This window comes from Harpegnathos saltator, unplaced genomic scaffold (genome assembly GCF_003227715.2).
Source record: "Harpegnathos saltator strain DR-91 unplaced genomic scaffold, Hsal_v8.6 scaffold589, whole genome shotgun sequence".
Lineage (NCBI taxonomy): Eukaryota > Metazoa > Arthropoda > Insecta > Hymenoptera > Formicidae > Harpegnathos > Harpegnathos saltator.
This window is the reverse complement of record NW_020230414.1, coordinates 9,025-33,760: the sequence shown is the minus strand read 5'-3', so window position 1 is coordinate 33,760 and position 24,736 is coordinate 9,025. Positions and strand designations below refer to the sequence as shown.

At 34.6% G+C, this 24,736-nt stretch overlaps 2 protein-coding genes across 8 annotated transcripts; both read left to right on the top strand.

Annotated features, from left to right (window-relative positions):
- The first annotated feature begins 2,849 nt into the window (after nt 1-2,849).
- ATPsynF (ATP synthase, subunit F) lies at nt 2,850-3,868 on the top strand. 2 transcript variants are annotated; one of them, XM_011141026.2, is made up of 5 exons: nt 2,850-3,006; nt 3,073-3,169; nt 3,272-3,370; nt 3,508-3,624; nt 3,710-3,868. In XM_011141026.2, the coding sequence occupies exons 2-5, from the start codon at nt 3,082-3,084 to the stop codon at nt 3,736-3,738; spliced, it is 333 nt and encodes a 110-aa protein (XP_011139328.1). In that variant the 5' UTR covers nt 2,850-3,006; nt 3,073-3,081; the 3' UTR covers nt 3,739-3,868. The 2 variants fall into 2 exon arrangements, with proteins under 2 accessions (XP_011139328.1, XP_019696957.1); XM_019841398.2 differs by having other exon boundaries at nt 2,929-3,010.
- Nucleotides 3,869-6,725: 2,857 nt separating this feature from the next.
- On the top strand, nt 6,726-24,135 carry LOC105183129 (TATA-binding protein-associated factor 172). Of its 6 annotated transcripts, none has more exons than XM_025304072.1 (13): nt 6,727-7,189; nt 8,174-8,220; nt 8,352-8,402; nt 8,801-9,042; nt 9,135-9,481; nt 9,675-10,017; nt 10,075-10,697; nt 12,802-13,571; nt 18,331-18,904; nt 19,773-20,067; nt 20,576-20,880; nt 20,965-21,278; nt 23,270-24,135. In XM_025304072.1, exons 3-13 carry the CDS (start codon nt 8,392-8,394, stop codon nt 24,054-24,056), a joined length of 4,611 nt encoding a protein of 1,536 aa, XP_025159857.1. In that variant the 5' UTR covers nt 6,727-7,189; nt 8,174-8,220; nt 8,352-8,391; the 3' UTR covers nt 24,057-24,135. The 6 variants fall into 6 exon arrangements, with proteins under 6 accessions (XP_025159860.1, XP_025159859.1, XP_025159857.1 ...); XM_025304073.1 differs by having other exon boundaries at nt 8,159-8,220; XM_025304070.1 differs by having other exon boundaries at nt 6,727-7,240.
- Nucleotides 24,136-24,736: the final 601 nt, after the last annotated feature.

The window sequence follows — 24,736 nt, the reverse complement described above, 5'->3', positions numbered from 1 at the left end:
CTGAGAGTTTTCTCATTTAGAGCGTCGAAACAAATATATTTTATGAATTTTCTTTCGCGCAGATAGAAAATTTCACGGATGTGTTGTTAGAGATTGTTTTTAGAGATTATTTAATACTGTATGAAAAATATTTATTAACTTACAGGATATTGTAATAAAAGCAAAGAGGTTTCATTTCGTACTTCTTGATTCTGTTACAATATTCTTTTATATTTCATACTACATCCTTGTATAACTTAAAATTATTCTTAAAATATTATTAAACAATTCAATAATAAAACCTGTGAACCGGCCCGACTCCGCAAAATAATTAATAAAATATATCTCATTTTCTTGGCGCCGAATATTATCAATACTATTACAAATAATATTACGAATGATATAAATTTTTACAAATAAAATTTGTAAAAATTTGTATTATTTGTAACCTTATTATACAATTACAAATAAAATTACAAATAATAATATTACAAATAATATATATTACAAATAATAATATTATTAATAATAAAATATTTATAATAATTTCGGTGCGCCGAGTAGACAAAACTTTTCAGTATTGTCATAGAGAGGAAAGGAGAGAGAGACAGTCGCGCCCGCGATTCAGATTATGGGTAAGAAAGAATTAGGCTCGCTCGCTGAGCGAGAACGAGAGCGATAAGGAGGGAATGATATTCTCTCTCTCCCTCTCGCTCGTTCGCTCGGCGCGTCGACAATTGCCGATCGCGTGGCTCACACCGATTGACCGAGCTGGCTGTGTGCGTATATTGGGGGGGGGGAGGAGAATCCTCATGCAAGCCCATCACCAAATTCGCATCACTGATACCAATGATGTCAAAACCGAACAAGCTGCGGACAAGTAACTTGTAAATACCGGAGATCAATTGTTTATCAGCTCATAAACAATTAATATGACGAGATACCCGCGGAAACCCGTGTACTTCTCTTTCGTCTTTGCGTACAATTGCGATCAATAAAAAATTTTTACGAATTGTTCGGTTTTGACATCCGTGGTATACGTGTGTATATGTGTGTGTATGTGTACAATTGCGTACACGTACAATTGCGATATACACTTATCACGTTAGCATTGATCATTTTTATTCATGCTAAAAGAAATAAGTATGATTATGTAAAGAATTTGTCTGCGTATTATTATTCATTCTACATAGTTCTCCCTGTGATAGTAAATATAACACACTTGAACAACCTCTACGCTCATATCACAAAGCCTGATCCACTGCGCTACTGAAGCAAATTAGTAATTCTTCTGCTATACTGACATTAACAGAAAAGACTAAACTTCAAACTACATTTCTCAAAAACGTTTAAGATTTGCACCGTTTTTGGATAGCATTTGTTACTATTACATCAATATTATACTTTTCTAAAAGCAAAATCGCACGGTGATTTCAAGGGTGAAGATTCCTCTTGTGTGAGATATTAATTATTCATTCTTTATTAATGGGAAAAGATTTTCCTTTGGTTGAAATGTTCAAGAATAGTTATTTGTTCTCTGAGAATCTTCCAATTTTTATGTTCCTGAAAAGTTTATAAAATTCGTAAAGAAAGAAAATTATTTTACTACCTACCTGTTCAAGGGTTGCGCATAAGAGATATTTTAACAAATCTGAATCTGAATCAGTCAACAAATTAAATTTTTCATTCAAAGAAGCATGTGTAGGCTAAGCATAAGTAAGATAAGTATAAATAAATTAAATATTATTCTCTGAATATAATAATAAATAAATGTTTTTTTCTTTAGCTGAATCATCGAAGTAAATATTCTATTATAAATTGACTTTCCGGATTACAATATTAATTTGATTTTTCAGAGTACGCTTTCAAATTGACTCTTCGGAATACGCTGTTAAATTGACTTTTCGGAGTACACTTTTAAATTGACTCTTCTGACTACACATTTGTTAGTTGACTCTGTGGAGTATATATTTTTTAATTAACTCTTCGGAGAGAAGAGAAGAGAAACATTTTATATTTTATTTTAAAAATCGTAATTTTTGCAGAAAACTGATTGATGAAGAAAATGATTAATTCACGACCTCAACGAAGATCTTAAAAAAATTACTGCAAGAAATGAAGTTGTTGTTATTATATACCATATTGTACAATATTAAAACATACGTGCAATAATTATCTATAATTTGCATATATAGGCGTTTATGTAATTATAAGTAATATAAAAGTCATGACAAATTAATGTGGCCGCGCGTTATCTCTGTCGTGTCATTGCTAGAAATCATCCGAACTCTCGAAATTATTTTCTTCCCGAATTATGAATATAAAACAATGTGGAAAGAAGAACAAGGGGGTAAAAGGGGGGGACGGCGACGTCTGCCTTACGATAACATCGCTGCTGGCACGCTTCGTCGCGATTGTCTATTCGCTGGTGGTGAGACAAAGACCGATTCTTCGTTTTTATCTAACTAATCTAGCTCGCTCGTGAACATAGCACAGAACAGAACCAAATAATTATCGACATAGCACGGAATAGTACCGACAAATCATGGACATTGGCTTAGTAGTTCATGTCCATGAAAAATGGACCCAGTTGGCGCTTCGAATCAGCCAACTTTTCCCTAACGCTGTAAATGCAGCCATGCTCGCTCTCAGGCTTTTCTCTGTTCACTATAACGAAAGTTTCGGAATCACGCGACGTGATATGATTCGCATTTTCACTACGATAAAAATTACGGAATCGAGTCCCTTATATGAAGATACGACATAAGGAATAACATATGGGGAAACCTTATTTCCCCGGAGCCAATGGCTGCGTTCAGCAGAACAAAGTGATCAGTGAGCGCTCAGTGATTCTCGCTCCTGATTGGTAGATACTTCTGGGTCTATGAAGAATCTAAAAGAATACTCCAATCACAGACAATAATCACTAAGCGCTCACTGATCATTTTGTTCTACTGAACGCAGCCATTATTGAGCTGAACTGAACTGAGGGAGAGCGAACGTCTGAAAGGGAAGAGAAAAAGGACAGTAAGTACGTACTCCGTCGACATCACATCTGATAAAACTGACACAAATTGGTCCATCGCAATTTAGCATTTCATCATGGATAAATTGAAAATCGGCGGATATCCTGATGCGTATGATCCTGTAGAACACGGACCGTACGATCCTGCACGCTTCTACGGAAAACGTAAGTTCCCTTATCCCACCTGCACACATATACCCATACATACTAATCTTTAACTTGGCCGAATTGACAATAATCTTATATAATGACCTCTTATTTATGTAGCTGATACTCCATTTTTGGATTTGAAACTCAAAGATATTCCGGCCTGGCTTGGAAGACGTGAAAAAACGCCGCGAGCATTTATGGGAGCGTGTTCACGAGGTACTTTTTCCACGAAGACCATTTTCACCAAAAGTTGCATAACACCGACTTCATCATAACGTTCGAATAGTTTCTACAAGTTAACAAATATTTTGATATACAAGTAACATCTTATGTCTGCTTTCTCTACTTTACAGCATTTTGGCGTTGGCAACACAAATATATACAACCTAGAAAGGGTGGCATTGCGCCATTCTTTCAAGTGACAGTTGGCTCGATGATATTCTTTTACATAATTAATCGTAAAAGAATAAGTGAGTACAAAACATTAGGCAATTAATTTAATTCTGATAAAAACATAATTGTACTGATGAAGACATTCTGCATTTCTTTTTTCAGGTCATCACAGGAACTACAAATATCATTAAACTTGTTCTATTATGAACGCATTGATAGATTTGATTTCAGTAAAGGAAATGCATGTATCAAATGTGTACGAGATCATGTTTAAAGCATGTTAAATAAATATTCTTAGTATAGACATAAGTACAGTACAAATTCTGTATTGAGTATTTTAATTCTTACCATTGTAGCATATATACCTGTTCTCAAGATGATTTAAATACTTTTTAGTAAAGTTAAAAGCTTACCAAATTGTCATAAATATAAATCACTCTGCTTGCAGACCTGTATATTATTTGGATACAATAGGAACCAGAATAAGTTAAGACTACATATGATACTATTGGCTCTTTATTTTGTAGTCTTAACCAAGTAATATAGATAAAACTAATAAAAATATTCATGTTTTTCCTGAATATTGTCATTATGTTATTAGTTATATTATAACTAATTATGTAAGTTTGTAAATAATGATTTACAATCATTGTTATTTAATGCATTCCTAACTTCATTGAAGAAAAAGTGTTGAAACTTCTTACAGGAGGATTTTTTTTCTTTTTAATTGACTTAATATTGTATTGAACCTTTATTCTTTCTCTTTTCAATGCTAATTGCAGACACTACACCAAATCTGCTAATTTGGGTATTTTTACCTATCTGGGTATTTATTCTACCCTATTTGGATATCTATTTCATTTAAAAAAAAGTACAATAAGTACAATCTACTTTAACTAAAAAAGTAGTTTAAAAGAACTGTTACAACTGTTTGATTCTGACTTTTTTCTCAAAAATATATTATAGAAATTATATAAAAAAAAATATATATATAAATTGAAGCATATATTTTCTTAAGAGGAATTTAAAGCATGAAATTTTAGAAAATAAAACATCTTCAAAGATAATATGGTATACATAGTTCTATGTGAATGTTGTCGAGAAAAATCATGAGATACATTTCAAAAATATTTCAAATAAAAATGTTATGATAATGCACTTCACAAATGTACATCCAAATTTTACAATAACTTAAGTCTTCCATTATTTTTAAAAATTAAATTATTAGAAGAATTAAATTACTAGAAGAAAATTAAACATTTAATGCCAAATTTATATGTGTAACAAAGTTAGTTTTCAAAGTCTCGTTTTTAGGAGATTCATATATCCTTTCATAAAACTTCAATGCTGAAAGCACGTTTAACTTTCAATCGTGGAAATTGCACCACGATATCCTTGTATTTGTTTCAAAGAGAAACATTTAATCACTATGTAATTTCGTTTTTTTTTTCTTAGTGATATATCTTAGTGACGCTCCTAAAATACATATATCTTCAAACATGTAATTAGCACGATATATACATCGTGTATTTCGAGGTATAGTTGACCAACAAAAAATAACGATAAAGCATCACAGCCTGCTGCTACCACATAAACATAATCGCGAATATTCTTGCAAAGTTAATCAATGGCAACAACAAAATATTTTCCTTTTTTTATTCAAATAAAATAATATCTGTCAATTGCATGCATATACTCATTGGTTACATTCAGGAAACAAAGCTACTTCGCGACTGTTGTAAAACTTGTGAATCTGATTGGTGTACGCTGTTGGATTCAATCAAATTTAATATGTCGAATAGATTCACAAATGTTACAATAGTTGTAAAACAGCTTTCCTGCTGAGTGCAACCATTTATTACTTTCCAATACCGGGCAAAAACAAGCCAAAAACAATGCAAAGATAATCAAATTTAATTTGCAATTAGGATACAGAAATTTTTATGCTATCATTGTTTTCATCTCTTAGAGATATAAAATTCGTACTTATATAGCACAGAAATTGCAGCAATATTGCTGCAACATTGTTCCAACATTGCAGCAATGTTTTTTTCACTTTGTTGTATGGGTATTAATACAATTAAATAGTTAAAAACTTTCTCTTAAAAAATTATAAAATATAATTAAATAGCTAATCCTTTTATTTTAAAATTCTGAAAATTGGTGAAGATATTATTTATTACCAAAATAATTATATCTTAACACATTGACACATGCAAGTTTTTTTTTTGTTTTGGAGGCTACAATAGAATTTTCATTATTCTAAGCATATAATGATAAAATATCAACTAATGTAACTAAATAAGATCATATCTTTATCAATAGTGTTTATAATAGTTTATCTCACTGATGGTCACCCATAACTATATTATGGCCCTACACTTAAGTAAAACAAAAAATTACAAACGATAACATCAAAGTGACGAGAAAATGACTGAATTATAAAAAAAGTTTTTTATATCATTTTGAGTCATCATAATTTTCTGTTCTGCCTAGAACAATGTTCTTGTGATAAAGTTACATCATGAAATTCAAAAGAAAACAGAACAAGCATATGAAAATTTTGTAAACATTTGTTACAAGAAATGTTACAAGAAAAATGTTGCAATTTCAGTACGCAAAATGCAAAAAATCGTAGAAAAAATTAATTACATACTGCAAAAATTGTGATGGTCAAAGCCCTATTTCTGCTTAAAATGTTTTAATATAGTATATTGTATTTAATTTTTATAAAATATATGCGGTCTAATACAAATTTTTAATTAGTTTAATACCGCACTTTTTAATCCACAGCATTATGTAACTATTTATGTTCAAAATTGTTTCCCTTCCCGATTTAATTATGTTCATCTTATTTTAAGGTCTGTTCGTTTTGTCTGCACTGCTGAACTGGTGCAACAAGTTGAAGTGAGAAAACCTACATTTGTCTCACTTTAACTTAATACACCAGTTCAATAGTGCAGACAAAACGGACAGGCCTTTAGTCGCTTTAAAAAATTTAGTAACGCCGATCACGAGTAACCACTGTGGCGGTCAACATGTTAAGATAAAATCTTTGTGTTCAGAATGAAACGTATTGGCCGTCGACGATTCCATTCGCATTTTTTTCTTTTTTGTCGGCTTTTTCATTTTTATTCGTTCCCTACAGGACACGAGATTCGGCATATATTTCCGTTTCTTCTTCTTGTTAAACGTTCGATTTGATTTTCTGCTGCAAAACTCATGCCGTCCACCGATGGTACCTAACATTGCAGAATCATCGCGAAACTCTCGATGTTATTGACAACGAATGAATAATTCACCAGGCCAACAGTGACGCTACTACTAACTCGATGTCGCACACATCTAACGCGAAACGCTCTCGCGCAACTTCGGTAGATGCGTTGCATACACTTGCGTGCGATCGTTGAGCGGCGGTTTAGCGATTGGCCGGCCGACATGTGACATGCGCGTTGTTGACCAATGGGAGCAAAATCAGGGGACAAAACTCAGGCTCACCAGCAATATGGCTGTCAGTATAAATTTGATGCTTGTAACATGAGTTTCTCTCCGAGAAATTTGACAAACGTATGCGCAGTTTCGCGACACGCGCAGCGTGATGTGACTTTCGTGAGCGTGCTACGCTGGGATACGGCAATGCAGGTTGGCTGATGTTGGTGCGAGGCAGTGAGAACGCTTCCCGAGAGAGAACAGGTACACACGTCACCCCTGTGTCACTCTTGGCGATCGACTCGTGCTCGTTATGTCCATATTGCGCTTCGGCCTGATGCTCTGCGATTTTGCGTGCGTCCCTCGACGACGGGTTATGCACGATCGCTTTATGCGTGTCCACTATCCCGTTGTGATAGTATAGCCATGCGATATCGGGCGATGGTCTCGAGACGCGTTCTCACTGGACCTCTCTCTCTGTCTCTCTCTCTCTCCCCCTCCCCCTCTCCCTCTCCCTCTTTCTATTTCTCTTTTTTATTCTCTCTCTCTCTCTCTCTCTCTCTCTCTCTCTCTCTCTCTCTCTCTCTCTCTCTCTCTCTCTCTCTTTCCCTCTCCCTTTCCCTTCCCCTCTCCCTTCCCCTCTCCCTTCCCCCCTCCCTTCCCCCTCTCTCTCTCGCTCTCTCTCTCTCTTCCTCTCTCTTCCTCTCTCTTTCTCCTCTCTCTCTCTCTCTCTCTCTCTCTCTCTCTCTCTCTCTCTCTCTCTCTCTCTCTCTCTCTCTCTCTCTCTCTCTCTCTCTCTTTTCCTTCCTCCTCTCTCCTCTCTCTCGTCTCCACCCCATCCTCATGTTATCCTTTCGTATCCTCTCATTTTCGCATTCTTCCGTGTTCGAAGCTACCCTTCTAGCTTTGATGATCGGTTGCTACGATACTTCTCTCTTTCAGTGAAAAATCATTTCTCACAAACTCTCTTCTCAAGATATCAGAAGAAAGTATCAATAATTATTCATCGTTGCTTCAGCATTATATATTAGCATATATCACATGCTATAATATAAAGGATTATCTACATAACATGCTCCATATGTTGTTTTCTTTTCCTTTATGCAATAAAGGACATTGATCATATTCATATAATTTTGGAATTTAAGTTCTTGACTAATATTGCATAGTTGGTAACTTTAGTTTGTTTCATATCAGAGCTGGAGAATCGATGGTTTGAGTACTACTGAAAACTACTTGATAGTGTTAGTATAAATTTATAATATATATGTATATATGTATATGTACACTATATTTGAGAATATTATAACAAACACAAACAATAACAAGCACAAATAATAACAAGTAATAAGAGCTTATAATTATTTGACTTCAGGTATTCATAGGTGATCTATCCAACAATATTACACACAATCATGACATCAAGGTAAATTTATATGAAATAAATTACATAATCTTTATTCACACTTTATGTATACTTTGATATAATGCTAGATTTTACATGTATATCCTATGTTCAGTGCATAAATATTAATGGAAGTATTTGCATATGAATAAAAAAAATACCTTTTTATACTGTGAGAATTAAAATACTAAATAAAATATCAAAAGAAATATTTTTACGTAATCAAATTTCTGAGATGTTTATAATAACATAGTGAATGCTTCATATATTACGATATATTGTAATATTAAAATTACAAATAATAATGTGATATATTGTAATATTAAAATCATAAATAATAATTAGCAATAAGTTCTCTTCATGTCTGTAATTTGCATTATGCCTATAATAATACTTGCTTCTTGTCTATATTTTTATAGATTAGACAGATTATTCATACTGTTGGAGACTGGGACAAATATATCAACCAAACGAGCAGCTGCACAACAGTTGGGAGAGGCACAGAGACTACATCCTCATGATTTGCATCATTTGTTAGCGAGAGTTTCTACCTTACTAAAATCTTCGCAATGGGACACCCGAATATCTGCTGCTCATGCTGTGCAGGCTATACTTTCTCAAGTACCATCTTGGAATCCAGATCCTGTTAATAAAAAACCTGGTAAAATTCTTATATGTTAACAAATGAGTAACTAAAACTTTTTCAAGAAAAGAGGAGTGAAGGAGCTTTGATTGTATTTTTTGTATTAACAGATGAATTAGACGCAGCAAGACGCAAGACCTCTGCAAAATTGAAATTAGAAAACTTTGATGTGAGCAAAGTCCTAGCTCGTAGTACACATCTTACTGGATCTGAGGGCAGTGAGTATGATTTAATCATAGCAGAAGGAGAGCAACTTTCGGTACCCGACCAGAAGGAAAACCTAGCGATGAAACTAGGTTTTCATCCACGTCTAATGGATTTCACTGCTGACTTATTTACCATTGAGGACCTTACAATGCAATCGAGCTGCACGAAACACACTACGATGTCTGTCAATGAGACTTTAAAACAGTCAGAAGGATTAAGCAGAAGGGAAATGAACAGAGCAAAGCGCAAGGTATCGTTGTGCTGTTTAGCTCTTATTAAAAATCAGCATTTATATTTTAGTTATCTTTCGCACCTTCAGCAAACATATATTATTAAAAACTTTAAAAATAATATATCTTAAAATAATCTTAAAATAATCGTAGTTTAATATTAACTAAATAAATTTTGCAATGAAGTTGACAATTCATATTTTAATAATATAGGCACGTCAGTCAGTGTCGAAGCAACGTTCACGTGAGCCTGATGATCGCGAAGACCATGTGAATTCAACGAACGTCCAGTCACCAGACGATTCTGAACCTTTAACCAAAAAAATATTAGTAGAGGAAATGATCTCATCGGATGCTGGATCAAAGTCAACCAGCGCATACAACGAGCAAGCGAGCGGCGTTCCAGATATAACTGGATGCTGGCCAGATTCTGTCATAGATTGGCCTTTAGAATTTTTCGCGGAGAGTCTGTGTCAGGACTTGTTCAGTCAAAAGTGGGAAGTACGTCATGGAGCAGCGACGGCTTTACGCGAACTTATAAGACTCCATGGCAGAGGTATGTAAATCGTACCTATTGATTTTTTGGACAATATTAACCTTTAGTGCTTTGTAGGAGCAGGCAAATCTCGAGATCAGACATTGGAGGAAATGAGAGAGAGCCATCACAGATGGATAACTGACGCCGCTTTACGATTATTATGCGTATTGGGTCTTGATCGGTTTGGAGACTTCGTTTCCGATCAAGTCGTTGCGCCAGTACGAGAAACATGTGCGCAAGCATTAGGCTCTCTTCTGATGTTAGTGCCGGCTAAGTCACAGGTCGACGGTACAGTTGACGTTTTTCATGGATTACTTTCAGTAATGATGAAGTTACTGGAACACTACGAGTGGGAGGCCAGGCACGGTGCTCTTCTTGCGCTCAAATATTTACTCGCTGTACGGAACGACTTATTGGATGAAGTACTGCCAAGAGTGTTTCCCTCTGTTATACAAGGATTGTCTGATCCTGTGGACGACGTTGGTGCAGCTGCCGCAAGTGCGCTTATACCGGTAGCATCGGCACTCCCACGATTATTCAAACCATCGGAGCTTGAGGCGATCGTGACACGGCTTTGGCGATTATTGAAAGAACAAGATGATCTTGCAGCCGCCTGCAACAGTTTCATGGGTCTGTTGGCAGCGATACTTTCATTGCCGACCGCACAAGCTTGTTTAAAACCTCAACCGTTATCGCAGGTAATATAGTGGTTGTTTTTTCTTTTTTTATTCGAAAAACATTTGTCTGCAAATATGCGTTCATTGTTAACGATATGCAATTATGTGTATATATGAATGGTTACTAAAACCGATTTTTTACACGATGAAATTTGATTCTCGGTCTTTTGTCATAGAACTCTTGATTGATGACGTTAGATATGAGAAAATCCGGACTAAAAATTTCCATAAATCACGTCGAAATAAATAGATGTATCTACAAAATGATGCAATTGAATGCATTTCTAAAATGTTCGAAAGTTCCTCTTTTGTCAAAGCAATCAATAAATTAACGTGACGAAATTATAAGGAAAAGTAAATTGAAAAGAATAGTTACATATCATTAATTTTACAGTTATTTATTGATTGTTAAAGTAGAAAGAACGTTTTCAGGGCGATTTAGAAATGTGCTTAGTCGATTATAAATGTCACTTCATGAATATATATTTTTACTCTAATATAATCAATAGAAATTTTTAACGTTAGCTTCTGACATTATCAAGATGACCGGCGAGGGAACAAGAGCCTGAGTTTAAATTTTATTTAGACAAAGACTTCAATTTAGGCAGAAACGAACATTAATAACATCCATACAAATCATACAAATTATAACTCATATTTCATATACACAACCAATATAAAATTAACTTAAACGGATGTTATAACTAGATATACATATACAGGGTGTCCCATTTAACCTGACAAATCGTAATATCTGGAAAACTACATGTCGGATCAAAAAAAGTGGGTAATGAAATTTGTTCGTCTCGAAAGGGGACATCCAATGATATTAAACTCGACCTCCCACCCCACTCCCGGGGGGTGAAGGTGGGGGGCAACTTTGAAATCTTAAATGGGAACCCCCATTTTTTATTGCAGATTCGGATTCTACGCCACAAAATACGTAAGTTTCGTCTGAAACTTTTTTTCTTATTCGTAATAGATGGCGCTGTAATCGCAAAAAATTAGATTTTCTGCAATTCTCCAGAAATGATCATTGGATTCAAAAATAAAAAAATATCTGTTCAATATTTTTAAAAATATTAAAAAACAATAACAGTTATTCCCCCCCATCCCCTCGGGGTAGGGTGGGTGGTAACGTTCAAATCTCAAATGAGAACCCATATTTTTCATTGCAGAATTAGATTTTACATGAAGTTTTTATGGAAACAATTTTTTTCATTGATAGATAGCGTGATAGATAGCGTTGAATTTTTCCGAGAAACTACTTTTAGCGTTACCCAGGAACAACGACGAGGACGTAGTAGCTTTTTGTTCCCTTCGGAGTGCTTGTTTTAGGGGGGAATAACTGTTATTATGTTTTTTAAAAATATTTTTAAAAATATTGAACAGGTATTTTTTTATTTTTCAATCCAATGATCATTTCTGGAGAATTGCAGAAAATCTAATTTTTTGCGATTACAGCGCCATCTATTACGAATAAGAAAAAAAGTTTCAGACGAAACTTACGTATTTTGTGGTGTAGAATCCGAATCTGTAACAAAAAATGAGGGTTCCCATTTAAGATTTCAAAGTTGCCCCCACTTTCACCCCCCGGGAGTGGGGTGGGAGGTCGAGTTTGATATCATTGGATGTCCCCCTTCGAGACGAACAAATTTCATTACCCACTTTTTTTGATCCGACATGTAGTTTTCCAGATATTACGATTTGTCAGGTTAAATGGGACACCCTGTATAGTATATAGTATTAATAACGATAACAGCAGGAATTATTAAATCGCTTTTAGATCATTACATTCATATAAACATAGAATGTCACTAAACCAATTTGAAGTGGTTATGCAAACGTAGCTAATTTTAATGTTGGCAATGTGGAAACTGGAACCTCAACTGCAGTTAGAGTTATATTAATTGTAGAAAATTATAATGGGATGACAAAACTCATTAAGTATGGGAAACTATTGGTCTATTCTTTTTAGCTGCACTGCTAAACTGGTGCAATAACTTAGAGAGAGAGAGAGAGAGAGAGAGAGAGAGGGAGAGGGAGAGGGAGACAACTATATTTCTCCTCACCCTAATTTATTGCAGTTAAAAAGAACTGACCATAGAAATTAAATCGTGTTCAGGTATTACCACGTTTATGGCCGTTTCTCAGCCACCCGAGTTCAAGCGTACGTAAAGCTACACTGCAGACGATGCGAACTCTCACTGGCGACGATCGTAACGAGGACAAGCAAGAACGATGGGGCGAGAACGGTGCATTTGGACTTCAGGAAGCATTGCGACATGTGTATCAGTGTGTGTTGATCGAGCATATTCCTGCAATACAGGACGTAGCGGAAAACGTCTGGGAGAATCTAGTCGTAAATAGTGATCTCGAATTATTGCTGCATGCGACATGCCCTCTCATCAGTACGTGGCTCTGTCTCGCTATGCAGCCGGAACATGTGCCGTTTAACCCAAGTTTATTGGTGACAGTAACCAGTAATACCAAGATTACTAAGCCGTATAATCAGACGATCACCTATTCCGACGGCCAGTCTGACTCGAACGACAATAGCAGTAACACCAATGTGAACACAAAGTCGTTGTCCGAACTGAAGATGTACATCGGAGGGATCGAGACGGTGGCACAGAATGTGCGAAAGGTGAACGCGGTACAGGTTCGTTGCAGGGCGTCTCGCATGCTAGGATTGTTGTCGTATTATGTGGTGCAACCAGCGCCCGGTGTTGTTTATACACCGGAGATACAAAGTCCTACGCTTTGTTACGCTAAGGTGTTACTGGCATATCTCAATTCAAGATCAGCCTTACAACGTACTGTCGCAGGGCTCACGATGTCACACTGGGCGAACGTAGATCCTCTGAAGCCGCCTGTGATACCGGACATACTCAGGTATGATGAGATACGCATCTTTATGCGCACACACTGAATTGAAATCAAATTTCTTGAAACATGAAATCTATGCAAGTCGTACGTTGGGTGCCGCGCACGCGATGTGCGAAATTTATTAATAGTTATAAAATAACTTCAGATATTACAATAAATTATAAAACGTTACAGATGTTTCAGTTTCGTTTTAACTCTTTCAAGCATGGTGTGGCATATGTCGCACCTCGTCAAACTATAAAAAATTTCTTCATTTATTTTTCTGATAGTATGTACCCTAAGATTTTGGACATCGCTGGACATCGATTTCGAAAATGAAGTCGAAATTTCAAAATTCTCAAAACTTGTACTAATATGACGGTTTCAATTTTGAAAAAAACATAGATTATAAAAATCTATCGTAACTATGTATTTCGCTCTGATAATATGTCCTAAAATTTGTTTTCCGGGGGTTTTCGAAACCGCTGATCACGAATATGAGGTCATAATTGTAAGTTTCCCAAAATTTAAGATGGCGGATCAAAATCGTGAAAATTAGACCAATTCACATCAAACTGTGTATCCGGGGGTTTTTGGAATGGCTGATTATAAATTTGAAGTTGAAATTGAGAAACTCAAGATGGCAGACTCAATATAGCGGATCAGATTGTAAAAATTAGAGCGATTCGCATCAAATAGTGTATCCGAAGGTTTTCGAGATCGTTGATTATGAATCCGAAGTAAAAAAATATTCAAAATGTCGGTCCCAATATGGAGAATCCAAATCAAAGCAGAGACAGTATGTATTTCAAAGTTAATGCCTTACAATATCATGTGTGTGGAAGGAAGAGGAACAGTTTCATTCTGATTTCAAGCACAAAGAAACATTGCAGATCTTGCAAGTCCACTTTGTAAATTTCTCGATTTAGATTTCAGATTCGTAATCAGTGAGCCCAAAAACATTGGCACAATATACAATTTGATATAAGTCAGTCTAATTTTGAGCATTTCGATCCACCATCTTGAATTTTGAAAACTTCTAATTTTCGACCTCAGATTCGTATTCAGCGGATTAAAATACCCTTTATAGGGGAGTTCGACGAAAATTACGCGTCGGGAAAAATGTATACTTCAAAGAGGGTAAAACCCTTCTCAGTGTATTGGGAGTACAAATTAGTTCGGTCCGTTTTTTGTGTTAAAAAATGTATTTATTTCAAAACAAAATGAATGAACAGATCAATTAAAGTATTTTCCATCGCTGGTTACTACTTTCTCCCATTTCTCAGGCAATTTTCGAATTCCATCTCGAGAAAATGACTAGTCTTTTGAGGCGATTCAAGTTTGGAGCCAATTTTCGATTTCTGCGAAAGAAGTGAACCGGTGATCTGCCAAATCGTGCTGCATCCTTCGGAACAACCAGTAATCAGAAGGAGCAATGTCCGGAGAATACGACGGATGCGGTAAAACATCCCATTTGAGCGTTTCCAAATATTTTTTTACAACTTTTGCGACATGAGGCCGAGCGTTGTCATGAAGAATAACTTTATCATGTCTTTGCTCGTATTCCGGCCGTTTTCCTCGCAATGCACGGCTCAAACGAATCAATTATAGCTGATACCGATCGCCCGTAATGGGATCTGCAGGTTCCAGCTCATAGTAAACAACACCCTTTTGGTCTCACCAGATACAGAGCATGATCTTCGAACCATATATGTTCGGTTTTGGTGTTGATGTTGAGGTCGATGGCAATAATTGACCGGGCTTGGCGTAGTATTTATTCTTCTTGGGGTTGTAGAATATCCACTTCTCATCTTCAGTTACAATCCGATGCAAAAAACCTTTTCTTTGTTGCCTTTGAATCAGCTGCTCGCAAGTGAAAAATCGCCTTTCAACGTCTCTCGGTTTCAGTTCATAAGACACCCAATTTCCTTGTTTTTGAATAAATCCCATGTCTCTCGATCGTACGGAAACGGCTTGTTGAGTCACTCCCAATGATTCTGCAAGCTCCTCTTGCGTTTGACTCTGATCTTCTTCGAGTAATGCCTCTAATTCTTTGTCCTCGAAATTTTTTGGCTGTCCAGAGCGAGGCTTGTCTTCGACGCTGACATCTCCATCCTTGAAACGTCGAAACCATTCCCTACATGATTTATCATGTTGGAGCAGCGTCGCCATAAACTTCAACAAGCATTCGATGGGTTTCAGCTGCACTTTTCTTCCAATTAAAACAGAAAATTAAAATCTCCCGCAAATGCTGCTTGGTTAACACAAAATTCGACATTTTCAACACTGTAAAAAGCAAGGTTTTTGTATGAAACTCAAAGCGATATAAACTAAATATTATTGGCAGATGTCTAATCTCTCTGAAACCGCCAAAATCGGCAGTCACTATGAACCATTCATAACAGCCGGAGCCATCTTTTGAAAACGGACCGAACTAATTTGTACATCCAATAATAAAACGCATGAATTACAATATCGCAATTACAATGTGTGCAATTTGTTTGAGAAGAATCCAAAACAAGCCAAAACGTTTGTAACGTTTTATAATTAATTGTAACGTCTAAAATTATATAACTATTACTAAATTTCATGTTTCGTGACATCTAACGATTTTTATAGGTCTTGTATTTAAGTTTCATTTGGTACCGGAAAGACTTTTTTATCGTATTTTGTATGAATTAAAGATGCGCTATACGATGTCCACCGTGTGCAATTAAGAATATGTGTATCAAGCTAAATATGCCTCTTTCTCATGTTTTATTATTAAGATGTTGTTAATTTAAATATTGTATTTAATTATTATTACGTTAATTTAAATATAAAATTTTATTATTAAGATATTAAAGAAAATTAGCAAATATGAATGCTCGTTACGCGGTGGGATAATTATATTTATGATAAGGGAAGTTATATAAGGCAATTATACAGTATATCCGGGATCTTTTGGAAAGATTATGAAGATTAATCAGATCAAACAGAGAAGAAAAATTAAGTTTTTTGCGCCACCATTTTGCAAAAATCGCAATAATTATTAAGTTCTTAATATAAATAAGTTAATTAGGATAAGTTATTAATGATTGAAAATGACCCAGAGGCTCTTTTAACCCTTTAACGCCCGACTTTTTTATAAGTGTTTTAAGAATAAAATTTAAGTTTTTTTGAACTAAGACTATAAATAGTGATAACCAAAAAAAATATCAGAATTTTATATTGGTTTTTTTTATCGTTTGTTTTTTGTTTATTGGTAAATATGACGGATCCTAAAAACATATACGAAATGAGCAACCTATACAGAGGAAAATGAAGGGTAATCTATACGACATAACTCCGACAGTCAGCTTGATATTTTTGAGCTAAAACTTTACTATGTTTGTGAGTGAAGTTTATTATTCAGAGCGTCAAGCTTACTATTTCAGAAGAATATCTTATAGATCACCATTTAGATAGTCAATTGTCCCTTTATTTTTCGCCACATAAAAAACTAGGTCATCAGTTTTCACGAAAATAGGTTGATATAAAGTGCGGTCCGGGAACCGCTACAAATGCTTTGAAGCGTTTCTCTTTCTCGTTCTATTTCCCGGATGCAAACGAAGAAAGAGAGAGAAGTAAAAACACTTCGAAGCATTTGTAGCGATTGATGGACCGCACCCTTCTTGATTTTCGTGTCCACCATATTGGATTCGCCATTTTGAATTTCTGTATTCTTCTAATTTCACATTTTGCATCTGAGAAAGCTTCCAAATGTATAAAATTATAACAAATACCAATCTATTCATTTATAGTGCACTTTTAGATGTCAGTAACAATGCTAACTATGCCTACTTGGAATTTGACAAAACATGTTATCATTAAAACTGAGCTAAAAACAGACTAAACCGAATTTACATACAATCTATATACCATTTTTTAGAAGAAGAATTCATCTTTATAGTGATGCAAAGAAAACGAAAATGTCTCCTTTTTTGACTAAGTTATGGATTCTTAAATGCGTTTCTGGTAATTATAGTTACCAGTAGGCGTTAAAGGGTTAATTGATAACTTGAAAATGTGCGTACTTATTTACAAAATAGTAAAGAACTTTTTCATTCAAAATGACCTAATCTACAATTATGTGATGATTATTATGTCTAGCAATAGATTTGAATATATCGAACTTTGACTCCTAAATCTTGAATCTATCGCTAAACACAATAGTCGTCATATAAATATAGACTAGGTTTCTGAACAAAAGATCCTTTACCATTTTGCAAATAAGTACAAAAATTTTCAAGTTATCAATTAAAAAAGTCTCTAGATGTGATCATTTTCAATCATTAATAACTTAATAATTATTGCGGTTTTTGCATAATGATAATTGACTTTTCTTCTCACTTTGATCCGATTAATCTTCACAATTTTTCGTTTCCAAATATCCCGGATGTTCTATATATAGAAAAGATGTCTTGTACTATGTCGATAAATATTAGTTGTCAATAAAAGGCAGAATAACATTGCGAACGCTGAGATACAACATTCCATGCGCGATGCTATACGATATACTATGACCCCACGTCTATATTTGTCTTTGCTAGGAAACCAAAAAACTAATCCATGATATGTCTTTTCAAACGTTTTTACGGAGCTCGTTTCATCATATCTTATTAACAAAGGCACTACATAGAAAATATATAGTATGGATTTTTTGTCGAATTTCAAACGTTCTGCTTGCACATGACGAATGTCGTACTCGAATTCAGATAACTTATATAATTGGTCTTGATGTTAACGACAGTTTTTCTTTTTAAAGGGAAAAACTGCTGGTCTGTTTGAACGAGTGTGTATACTATGACGAAATCGCAAATGCTTTTACTCGTTTGTTACACGAAAGTCGAGATTATATCGCAACCTTAAAGCATTACGGACTTCCGGTGCCTATCGAAGTGGATACAACTGGTTTAATGACTCTCGACCAAATCATGACGATCACTGGAAAAAAAATTTCGACACTTTGCACCATGGGTGCCAAAGGTCATACGAAACCAGGCGGTCCTTTTAATGTTAGTTCTTCTCCAATAAACATTAAGATAAAACCCAAATTAAACGATGAATTGGAGGAAAGGAGGCAAGCGTTGCAAACCGGAGCGTCCACAACGATGACGCAACAACATATGTTGCACGTGATGTCAGCAGCTGCGCTCGCCGGTGCCGCTACGATGTTACGTTGTTTACCGCCATCACCACAGCCACTTAACCCAGTGGTAAAGCCATTGATGGAAGCTATAAAACGCGAAGAAAATGAGGAACTTCAAAAATTAGCTGCGAAGCATTTAGCTCGCTTGGTCGACGCTTGCGTTGATAGAAAACCGTCGCCAAATGTGAAGGTAAAGATAAATGCAATATGAAATTTCTGTTTTACAACATAGTTCTAGCTTTAACACTCGAGAAGTATGAGCGCCTTGGGATTTTTTATTATATAATTTATAGTAAAGAATGATATCACTTTAGTACCGATTTCATCTGGGAACATTTTCAATATGGGTCCAATTTATAATTGTTACATGATATATTTATTCCAGAAATTTTCTGAAGATTTTACTTTCAGAACATCTTTTCTTTTTCTCAAAATCTATTCTAATAATAAATTATTAAAAGTCTTATCATCACTGCTTGATAAATATCTTACATATTTTCGAGCTCTTGATACTGTATTATCATCATTGCCAGTTTTTATTTCCCTATAATTTTCATCTGAAGGGCCATTATGAAATGCTTGATCCGATTATTCTAAAGATACTTTCTCATCAAAACTTTGGTTATTGTTTTCATATTAAATGTTCCTTGCTATTTTCGGTGTTATAATAGTGTATATTTCCCAAACATTACATCGAAAGTTATTATTCAATATGTTATAACTGATATTGATCTTATTCTTATATAAATATTCTAATATATACACTTCAAAATATACATACCTCTTTTAATATAATAAATAATAATAATAACAATATTTTGATGTATATTGTTTGTGAAACATACAGTACTATAATGCTAAAAATAGCACAGAGTATTCTGTATAAGTATTTTCTATATAAATATTCTTTATATAAATTTGTGTGATACTTATTGAATAGTACATTGAACCGAGCCAGACTCGTCATCATGCACTTCGACATGAGAAATATAATTTGTCGTGATGAGTTTAACTTGTCAAAAGTATCAAAGTTTATGATAGTCTTTTTTCCATTGCAGATCTCCACTAATTTATGTGCATTTCTATGTTCCGACGTGGAATTTACACCACGAGTTTCATGCGGAGGAGACGCAAATGTAACCGACGGAATTCTTACGTTGAATAATAGGCAAAAACACGCCGAGAGAATAGCGTACAATCGCGGTGCAAGTGGCGGACTTGGGAGCACTAGAAGTCCCGGTAGACCGCCGACGACTGAGATCCCTCTAGAAGAGTTACTTTCTTGCGAAGAACCGGAAGCTAAAGCCGCCAGAACGCGTCGTCGAGGAGCCACTTTTGCATTGACAACTATAGGTATAATGAATTTACTTCGTTAGATTTTGGCATATATTAAATCCGTATCTATAAATGAAATATTAGAGATTAACAATTGTGCGAATTAAGGATTAAAAATTTAGCAATCGAGATAATTTGAATTTAATTCATTAATTTAATTCATCAACAATTAATTTAAGTCAATAAGAGTCGTGCAAAAACATTGGTGGATTTTTTCTTGGAAGAATAATATCATATCAACAATCAACGTATCGCAATTGGCTGCAATTCTACCATCATCAATTTGATGTATTAACATATTTTTATATTATTTTTATATTATTTGCTTGTATATTCCGCACATCTGAATTAAGTATAACGTTAATTTTTTATGAACTCAGTTATTTCAAGCTCTAATTTCAAATTCAAAGTTTTTCATCTCCAATATCTATTATAATACAGGCTTTAACCAACTCGTTAATTAACATTTGATTTACGTCGCGAACATACAAAACATGTATGTGTTAATATTATTGTATTTTTACAGCTGATTTTTTCGGTCCGCAATTGCCATCTCGTCTGCCTCATCTCTGGGAACTAATAATGGCAAGCTTATTAAAGAAGGTAAAGAATGAAGTCGGACCTGAGAAAATAATTGAGGAGGAAGGGAATCAATTGATCTTTGGTTTACAAGTTTTGGAGACCATGGCACCTAGTTTAAATAAGTTGATTTTGCCACCGGCGCTGGATCGTCTGCCACATTTGTGTAATTTATTAGCGCATTCGTACAAAGCAGTCAGACACATGGCGGCACGATGTATAGCTACGTTAGCAAAACTTAATACGGAAAAGGTAACGTTCTTTTTCTCCCTTTCTTCATAAGATACATACATATTGATGTGTGCACCGACAAGCATAACGTGAAATTTTTCTCAGACGATGGTACACATAATACGCTCCGTCATACCGATGTTGGAAACAAGCGGCGGTGAAAGGAGAAATTCTGTCGGCACTGTAACTCCAGGCAACGTCGATTCAGTACGTCAAGGAGCGGCGGAAGCATTGGCTTGCCTTGTCGAAAGTTTGGGAGTACAAGTAGTACCATATGCTGTGCTCTTCATGGTACCGTTACTCGGACGTATGAGCGATCAGAATCAGTCAGTGAGATGGATTTGCAGCTCGACGTTCGCCACGCTCGTTCAATTATTACCACTGGATCCTGGGGCAATCGGAGATCCGCCAAATTTAGTGTATGTTAATATTTATATAAATTCATATCTTACAACAAACTTATATAACAGTACTTGTTACAAACTCTAAATTTGATAAGACTGCATAAAAGAGGTTCTTATCACGGCTTAAAAGTCGAGAGATATAAAATGGTTTTTGACATATAACAGTTTGTTACTAAGGTGAATGTTCCAACTAATACTCAAACTAATTCATGATATTAATAAATTAATAATATACATATTAAACTAAATAAGTGAAGTTGATGGAAAGCTTGTTGAAAGGTTGTTGGGAAGCTTGAACATTTGGGACTTTAATTATATTGTATTTTTCTCATATATAAAAATAATTTATTTCTTTACATTATTATTTCTTTACAACCACACAGTATCGTTTAGTGACATGACAGTTTAATTTGTTCTGAAAAATTGAAGAATAATTGTATAAATCTACAAAATGGACATTTAATATTATCTACAAATTTCTAAGATGTCAGTTCTAGCTATTTAACCTGTCATTGTCAGCAGCATGCTTATAATTATAATATTCCAGCTTTTATACTATGGCCTGTAATTTTATTCAAAACTTGTTATAATCGATATAAAATATAGTGTAAGAACAAATATTTAGAATAAATGTGGATTCATATTAGTTGATTTATTAAGAAAAACTGATATACTTGTTACAAATTATAAATTGAGACATTCATCTGAATAGGACTTGTACTAAAAATCTAACAATCATAACAACATATGCTGCACTGTAAAAATATAATTATATCCTCTTGTTCTTAATGTAATTTTGTTACTGACATTTGCTCTTATTAACCATTTCTTACTTTGGTTAATATCCAAAAACTCTGTAAATATTTCTTTAGACGATTTTTAAATTAACATGAAGCGACGAAAATATTTGACAATATAAAACGTATTAGGAACTATTTTTAGACTTGTTACATACGCTTGCATGTTAACATGATCCTGAATTTTTATTTCATCGATGAAACAATAATATTAATTATTGTCATCTTTACTATTGTCCTCTTTACTATTGTCATTCATTGAAATAATTTTCGCAGTATAAAGATCATTGTCTCATCCGGAAAAGTTTAATGCACATTACTCATATAGAACATTATTTACTAGATATTTAGTAGTACAGTCACTTAGGGTATGACATTCCCGAAAGTTACTTCGGTTTTTAGAAATTGTTAACATCTTGATATTAATTAGTTAATACATTGATTGCCAGAAATATCAGTTATCTCGTAGCTGGCGAGCAAAAACAATTTATTTCATATGTTAATTTTTACATAGATTTTTTTTTTAGTTGTAATCATGTAAGTAAATTGAGTGAATAACAAGAAATATTAATTAACATATTAAAATAACACGCTGATTGTAAAATAGAGTTCGGAAATAGGGTTCTTTAATGTCATTAGTCAACTTTAATGTCAGTGGTCAACATATTAATAGATTTGTACTTCACTCAAATGGAACTCAACTCAAATTAGAATAAGTAAGGCTATGTGATTTAACTTGAAAGAGAAGTAATTTTTTTCTTCTTCTCTAATGGATCCTGATCTTGCTACGGAACTCTTGATGGGTGACAGAAGCGAGAAAATCCATATTAAAAATTCCTATGGATTACGTCGAAATAAGAAGATATATCTATAAAATGATATTTGCAATCGATTGAACAAAATGCTAAAATGCTTCAGAAACCTTTTTTTATTCTAATACAATCAATAAATAACAATAAAATGAACATGATACACGAACTTTCTTTTCAACTTACTTTTTCTCATGATTTTGTCATCTTCATTTTTCGCCTATTTGTTGATTACTTCGACAGATTTATACAAGCGAAACAAGAATGGTTTTAACCGGCGAGCTTAGTCGCTACGGGCATATTTTAATTAAGATAGAGTTTATTAGATTTGTATACCTATGCAGTATATGACTAGATAGGATGAATTATTTTATGACATCTGACGATATTGTTCTTACAGGCAAGAGAAGAGGCAAGAGCGATTGTTCTTGGAACAACTATTAAATCCGCGAACTATCCCCGACACGGAACTGCCAGTTTCTGTAGCCACGGAGTTACGGTCTTATCAACGACAGGGCTTGAATTGGCTGAATTTCTTGAATCGCTATCACCTGCACGGTGTATTGTGCGACGACATGGGTCTTGGTAAGACATTACAGACTCTTTGTATATTAGCGTTGGATCATCATCGCAATGCAGATGCGCCGCCGAGTTTGGTAGTGTGTCCACCAACACTTACCGGTCACTGGGTATACGAAGTAGAGAGATTCTTCAAGACAAAAGACCTTCCGGTGATCCACTTTGCCGGGCCGCCGCAGGAACGCGAAAGACTGCGTCCTTTAGTTGTTCATTACAAGCTTGTGGTCGTGAGCTACGACATTATACGGAAAGAGATTGAATTTTTTGGGGGCCGTCAATGGAATTATTGTGTGCTCGATGAGGGTCATATAATAAAGAACGGTAAAACAAAGAGTGCGAAGGCCGCCAAACGATTGCATGCCAATCACAGACTCATATTGTCCGGAACACCTGTACAGAACAATGTGCTCGAATTATGGTCTCTGTTTGATTTCCTGATGCCGGGTTTTCTCGGTAGCGAGAAACAATTCGCAGCGAGGTATTCCCGTCCTATATTAGCCTGCAGGGAACCCAAAGCAGGGCCGAAGGAACAAGAGGCCGGTGCTTTAGCCATGGAAGCTCTTCATAGACAGGTAACTTTGATAAATCGATTTGATTATATTTGTTAATATTTTTCCTTAGAATATGCCTTAATAATAGAAGGTATCTAAACTTCAGTATAACATCCGTCGTATGCAGGTAAAGCACATCAAACTGAATACAAATTTCTATTACTTTTATAATATAATAATAGTATTCTATTTTCCACATGTAGCGCCTTTATTGTCAAGGCTCTTGATATTTTTTCTGATATCTTGATTATGATAATAGATCATAGATAATAGATAATAGATATGATAATAGATTGATAATAGAAACGAGAAAATGACATGATGAAATTTCTTATGTGCTATTTTCAAATAAAAAAATATGTATATAAAAGAATACTTCAAGATTGCTAGTGCATATTTGTAAAGTACTCCGAAAACTATCTTGTTCTTTTGATGGTCAATCAATAGCTATAAAACGACTATGATAAGATATAAATTGACTGTGATATAAGACTTGGTCAAATGAAATAACTGTACATATATACGACTGAACTTCACATTATGGTCATTTCATAATTATTGATTAATTGTCAAAAGAACAGGGTTGTTTTCGGAAAATTTTATAAATATGTTTTAGTGATATCCTTTTGTACTAATTTTTACTTTAGAATGGCACGCAAAAATTTTCAGTGTATCATTTCTCGCTTCTAATGTCACAATCCAACATAGTTGTGACGAATATCCAGGAACTTTAAAAC